This window comes from Myotis davidii, unplaced genomic scaffold, assembly GCF_000327345.1.
Source record: "Myotis davidii unplaced genomic scaffold, ASM32734v1 scaffold874, whole genome shotgun sequence".
In the NCBI taxonomy this organism is placed as follows: domain Eukaryota; kingdom Metazoa; phylum Chordata; class Mammalia; order Chiroptera; family Vespertilionidae; genus Myotis; species Myotis davidii.
The window spans coordinates 452926-459617 of NW_006285611.1; the positions used below are offsets into that span (position 1 = coordinate 452926).

The 6692-nt window shown below is 38.2% G+C and overlaps 1 protein-coding gene across 1 annotated transcript; it reads left to right on the plus strand.

Moving 5' to 3' along the window:
• Positions 1 to 3178: 3178 nt before the first annotated feature.
• Positions 3179 to 4108, plus strand: LOC102771602 (olfactory receptor 5AK2). Its single transcript, XM_006756348.2, has one exon. It carries the CDS (start codon positions 3179 to 3181, stop codon positions 4106 to 4108), a length of 930 nt encoding a protein of 309 aa, XP_006756411.1.
• Positions 4109 to 6692: the final 2584 nt, after the last annotated feature.

A 6692-nucleotide genomic window follows, 5' to 3' on the forward strand; every position in this document is an offset into this window, starting at 1 on the left:
AGCATTTTTGTGTATCTAAGTCATATATAGTCTTCTGTTTTACTCTCAAAGTCTTATGATTTAAATGTTTAATCCATTTAGAATTGGTTTTCGTAAAATGTAAAGTAGGAGTACAATATTATAATTTCATATGTTTAGGCATTTATAGCACCACAGCTTAATGGACCATAATTCACTGATGTGCATTTACTGAGTTCAGACATTAAGCTTCTATAGACTTGTGGGTCTTTTTATAATTTCTTTTTCTCGGTTGCATTGATCAATGTGTCTTCCCTCACACTAATACCACATAGTATCAGCATTACTTCTTTATGGTAACTTCCGACAAGTTCTCACTTTGTTTTCCTTTAAAATTCTCTCAATTATTTTAGCTCTTTTCTCCTCCATATACACTTTGTAGGTTTGTGAAGGTGCACATAAAATTCTTTCAAGCGTTTGATTGAAATGACCTTGAATTTATAAATTAACATTGGAAAGAAACATAAAGTGTATACAACTTGGTCTTGATTGCAGATGGAAAATACCTTTTCTCCTGCTTCTGATGATTCTTTCTTGCAAAGGGAACTAAATTTGTGTCATTTGATGCACCTTCTACCCATTTTATTCCCTCAGTTCCCAGCAAGGTGGAGTACCATGGCAGACTGGCAAACTGAGAACAACCTGGCATGCTCTGCTCTGCCCTTTCCCTCTTGGGATTAGCCAGCCTGCTGAAGCCGATGTTACTCTGCATTCCAGAGGCACTTCCCCCAAATGTGCAAGAGGTCTCCCCCAGGCACTGCCACCAAAACTAGGTGAATAAGCCTGTGTAGTTATATTGCTCACTGACAGCAAGAAACTTGACTAAGTAAATCTTTCCCCAAGTGGCTGAACATGATAGTATGGTCTCCAGATAGGCACTATCTTTATTCCTCGACTTGTTCAAATCCTGAGAAAGAGGTGAATAGCTGTTCACTGGAAACTCCTTTGAGGACCCAGCAATCATTTCTTTCATACAGGGATGGATTTGATTGTGGATGTGTATTTTTAAGCTATTTGCATCTATATTCACAAGTGACATTGGTTTCCATTTTCTGTTCTCAAGTTTTACTTACTTTGCTGTCAAGACTGCATTGGCCTCACAAAATGAATTGGGAATGTTCTCTTTTGACAGTTATGGGAAAAGATTGTATATTAGAATTAGTTGTTCCATAAATGTTTGGTAACATTTTCCTATAGCACTGTTGAGCCAAGTATTGTGTGAGTAAGCTTTAAAATAACAAGTCAAATCACTTAATGGTTTTTAAAATATTTAAATATTTTGCACACACAGAGTCACACACATAGACACACACACACACTGACTACTCTCTCGGTGCTGTTAGCCTGCTTTCTTTTTTTAAAAAAAGTAAATATTGAGAAACATAGTAATATTTTTTAAATTATGTACATGATATGAAGTGTTCACAGTGCAAGAATTACAATGTGTCTGCAATCCAGTACTGAAAGGAAAATTTTTATTATTGCTTTTTAGTCTCCTGGGGTAATAAACAGGGGAATGGAATGAACGTTATTCCATTATTTTTTTTCAAAAAAATCAATAATAAAGCAAAAATGATGAATTATTAGTTCGAATTTAAGGATTTCAGCTCTATAAAGCATATTATAGACAGAATTAACAGATGATAGACTAAGAAACTCTTTCTCACGTTAACAGGTAACAAGAAATTCAAATCTGGAATAAAGATTAAAATCTGGGACAAAGAACATCTAAAAAGAAACTTAGTCTTGGCCAGTTTGGCTCAGTGGATATAGCATCAGCCTGTGGACCAAAGGGTCCCAGGTTCAATTTCGGTCAAGGGCTAGGCTCTTGACCTTGGTTGCTAGGCTCCTCCCTGGCCCCAGCCCTGGTTAGGGCTCCTGCAGGAGGCAACCAATCAATGTGTTTCTTTCACATCTATATTTCTCTATCTTTCCCTCTTGCTCTTCCACTCTCTAAAAATCAATGGAAAAATATCATCAGGTGAGAATTTAAAATATATAATAATAAAATAAGAGGCAACTTACAGAAACATTGACCAAAAATGTGAACAGGCAATTGACAAAAAATAAAATCCCAATATTCTAAGAAGAATACTAGATAATGGTCAAGTCCACTTGTAATTAAGGGAGAAAAACTTATAAAAATGAGATATTATTTTAAGAAAATGTTCACAGGAATTTAGAAGATAGGAACCTCCTCACCCCCATGTATGATTAGTAGGAGTTCATACTGGTGCATACATTATGGAAAATGGTCTAAGGAAGCTTTGTTAAGTTAAATGTGTGCATACCCTCAGACCCAAAAATTTTGTTTCTAGGATTATACTATAGAAAAATTTTCACACTGAGGTATTTGCAGTGCAGACAAGTTGTAGGCAATCTGTTATCCATCACTAGGAAAGCACATGGGTAAATTCTAATGGATGAACATCATACAGCATGTTACTCAATGTGTGGTCCATGAACCACCACCAGTCCTAGGACTCTCTGTTTCCACTCTATGAAGAAATAAGTATAGAAAATGAGTTTTCACATTTAAAACTATTATAGAACTTTTAATAATACTGAGACCTTTTTGTAGCTTTTTATAAAATATTGGTCCAAAAAAGACAGGAAGTGTTAAAAATAAAATTACCTTTACCATAAAAACTTTGATAAACACACCCATAAAGGACTCCATGTGTCCATGAACCCTTGATTGCAGAGAAGAGTCACTAAGGAGAAGGAAAAAATAAAATCAGACTACAGAAATAAGTTGGAACTTGACAGGTGTATCAAGATCTCAGGTGGAATGATTAGTATTTAGCACATTGAAAAAATAGAGAGGGCATAAAAGAAAATATAATTAAATAAAAGTATGTTTTGTGTGTTCTAGAATTGCCATATTTATGAAATGCAAATCAATTTTCGCCCTGGGAATACAGCTACTGGTCCATGGCAATTTCTCCCAACTGCAGATGAAATTATCTGTCGGGTGTCAAAGTTCAGCCTTTAAAATGTAAGTCAATTATGTCATAGAAAATATTCTCTGACCCCACTCTGAGGCCAAATTATTATACCATCTGCAATTGTAGAATTAGTTCAAGGATCACAATGATCTTAGCTTTCTCTGCGTTTCTTTCTATGTATCTTTTCAGGTGGTACCTAGTCTTTGTTAGCCATGGAACAAAACAATGGCACTCAGGTGACTGAATTCATTCTTCTGGGATTTGCTGGGCAGCACCTGTCTTGGCATATCCTCTTCATAGTATTTCTTATGATTTATGTGACCACCCTCGTGGGTAATACTGGGATGATCCTACTCATCAAGATTAATTCCTGCCTTCACACCCCCATGTACTTTTTCCTCCAACACTTGGCCTTTGTTGATCTCTGTTACACTTCTGCTATCACTCCCAAGATGTTGCAAAACTTTTTAGAAACAGAACAATCCATCTCATTCATAGGATGTATGGTGCAATTACTAGTCTATGGTACTTTTGCAACGAGTGACTGCTATATCCTTGCTGCAATGGCAGTGGACCGTTATGTGGCCATCTGTAACCCACTCCACTATCCAGTAGTCATGACCCAGAGAGTCTGCATTCAACTGTTAGTTGGCTCATACCTCATGGGTTTCCTAAATGCCTCCATAAATACAAGTCTTACTTTCTCACTGAACTTTTGCAAATCCAATAAAATTAACCACTTTTTCTGTGATGAACCCCCAATTCTTGCTCTCTCATGCTCCAACGTTGATTTAAACATCATGTTCCTGACCACCTTTGTGGGGTTTAACTTGGTATTCACCGTGGCAGTCGTCATCTTTTCATACATATATATCCTGGCTGCCATCCTGAGGATATCTTCTGCTGCAGGGAGGAGAAAAGCCTTCTCCACCTGTGCCTCCCACCTGACAGCAGTCACCATTTTCTATGGGACCCTCTCTTACATGTATCTGCACCATGGGTCCCAGGAGTCTCGAGAACAAGAAAAAATGGCTTCTGTGTTTTACGGCATTGTGATCCCCATGTTAAACCCGCTCATCTACAGCCTGAGAAACCAAGATGTGAAGGAAGCTCTGAAAGGGATCGGAAAGAAGTGCCTCTAGTTTGATCCTCAATTTCTAATTCTCTGTGCTTGGAAAGAACAAGACCAGTAGTGCTAATTTTTAAGAAAGCAAAACAAAAAAGTCAAGCAACATGGAAAAGTTGCTCATTTTTACGAAGACTGAGCTGCAAATTAAAGTCATGATGAGATAACCGCTTTTTATCAACATGTCTGGCAAAAACTGCCAAAGAATGATAACGCCTATTAAATGCTGTGATGTAAGGAAAATTATGCTCTCACATACTGTTAATAGAAAATTGAAGTGTTACTTCACATTAGAAGGAATCTGGTAATATCTTTTTAAAAAATAATCTTTTTATTATTCTTTTCATTTATGCACAAAGTATAGTTGTGCATAACAAAAGCTAATTTTGTGAATTAGTAATACAATTATATATAACTAGAGGCCTGGTGCATGAAAATTCATGTACTGGGAGGGAGGGGTCCCTCAGCTCTGCCTGCACCCTCTCGCAGTCTGGGGCCCCTGAGAGATGTCTGACTGCTGGCTCAGGCCTGATCCCTAAACTGGCAGTCAGACATCCTTCTCGCAATAAGCCAGGCTCATGGCTGGCGAGCACAGTGGCAGTGGTAGAAGCCTCTCCTGCCTCTGCTTAAAAATAATCTTTAACTCAGAATCCCAGCCTTGCAAATTGATCTGTACAATAGAATTCTAGTCCATAAGGACATATATTTAAGATGTTTATTATGGTATTATTTAGTAAGCAAGACCCAAAAAAGTGAATAGTCCTCAATAAGAAAATAAATCTGTATTGTTACCAGTCTACAGTCTGTATCTATTGCTGCATCACAAATTTCCAAAAATGTAGGGGCTTTAAAACACACACACACACACACACACACACACACACACACTCATTATCTTACAGTTTTATGGGGCAGGAATCTGCATCCTCTGAGATGCTACAATCAAGGTGTCAATTGGGATGGGAACTCATCTGAAGGCCCAACTGGGGTGGACCTGCTTCCAGCCTCCCTCATGTTATTGGCAGAATTCATCTCCTTGCAGTGGTAGGACTGAGAGTCCTGCCCCCCTGCTGGCTCTCAGCAGGGGCTGCTCCCATCACTTAGAGGCAATCCACAATTCTTTGCCACATGGCCCTCTTCATCACCCCTTGTGCATGGCAGCTTACTTCTTCAAAGTTAGAAAGCCGTAGACAACTAATCAGTACATACACCATGTGAAAAATACCCTTCATATTCCCAAATCTTACCAGAACTTCAAACATCACTCTCTCCCTGAAGTTTTTTCACCTCAACATTTGTTTCCCACTAATGTCCTACCCCTGGAAATAATTTCTTCTTCCACTGAAGACCCACAGCACGTCATTTGCATTAATAAACATTCTTTTTATCACTTCCTATCTAAATCATTTATTTACATAAAAGACCTTCACTATTATCTATAAAGCTCTTGAACTAAATTGTTTTCTATGACCTTTTAACAGCTGGTGTAGGGTCTTAGACACAGTAGGTATTCTATTAATATTGAATGGATGAATACATGATGACAAAAAAACAACAACAATATAGGCAATTTCCCAACTCCAAGTTATGTGAATATGTAGCCTACATGACTGGTCTCTAAATACCAATTGTTAAACAGCAGCATTTGAATGACCATGGAAAGTTTTTTAAAGTGCCAATAACTATATCTCAGCCCTGGAGATATTGATTCTGTGATGTTAGATGGAGCCTAATAGCTATAAGTATCTGAATACACAGAATGTTGCTTTAATTGCATGTGCCATTAAGAGCACGGGATTTAGAACCTTTTAGAATGTGGTTTACATCCCAACCCTGCCACTCACCAGCAGTGTCCCTTTGTAAGTTACTGTTAATAGAAAACTGAGGTGTTACATCAAACTTCAGAGGGAAGGCAGGAGAGGGAGGCGGGTGGTAAGCTTTCAAACCTCGTTTCTCATAATAATACAGAGCTTGTGAGATTTTAAATTTTGTGTTTTAGTAATAGATAAAATAATGAATAGAAATCATATACCTGACACTAATTAATCTTCAATAAGTGTTAATAGTGATGAGAACTCACAAGGATTATTTCAACATGTGCGTGACAGACACTATAAGAATGCCCTCACCACTCAAGCAAGCACACACACACACACACACACACACACACAGTCACTAAGAAATCTCCTAAAGTTTGCAACATGAAACCTTCCTCCTCTGGGAAGCTCCTCTCTCCTTTATCAGGAAATTACCTAATAAAGATTGTTTTCTTTGTTCCTGTCTCAGTGCATAAGGCCACAGATGCTCAAGGGAACACGTACCAATCCGGCAGGACACAGCTCTATACTCTCTTTGTGGAGAAATCACCGGGTGAGCAATCAGTCTCCACCAGCCTGGGAAGGAAATCTAAAGTCAAAGCTCCTGTATGTAAAGCAAACTGTATTTTTCCTATTCAGCTGAGCATCCTTCCAGCATATGAGGACCACAGTGAAGTCCATAGGAGTGCAGCCAATGTGCCAGCATATTGGGTAGAGTGGCCAGGGTTGGATAGAGTGGTCTTATTTCCAACAAAATAAACATGTAAATGAAGAGAGGGAATT

Coding starts and splice junctions, on each gene's coding strand:
- LOC102771602 (XM_006756348.2), top strand. CDS start 3,179: ATGGAACAAAACAATGGCACTCAGGTGACTGAATTCATTCTTCTGGGA.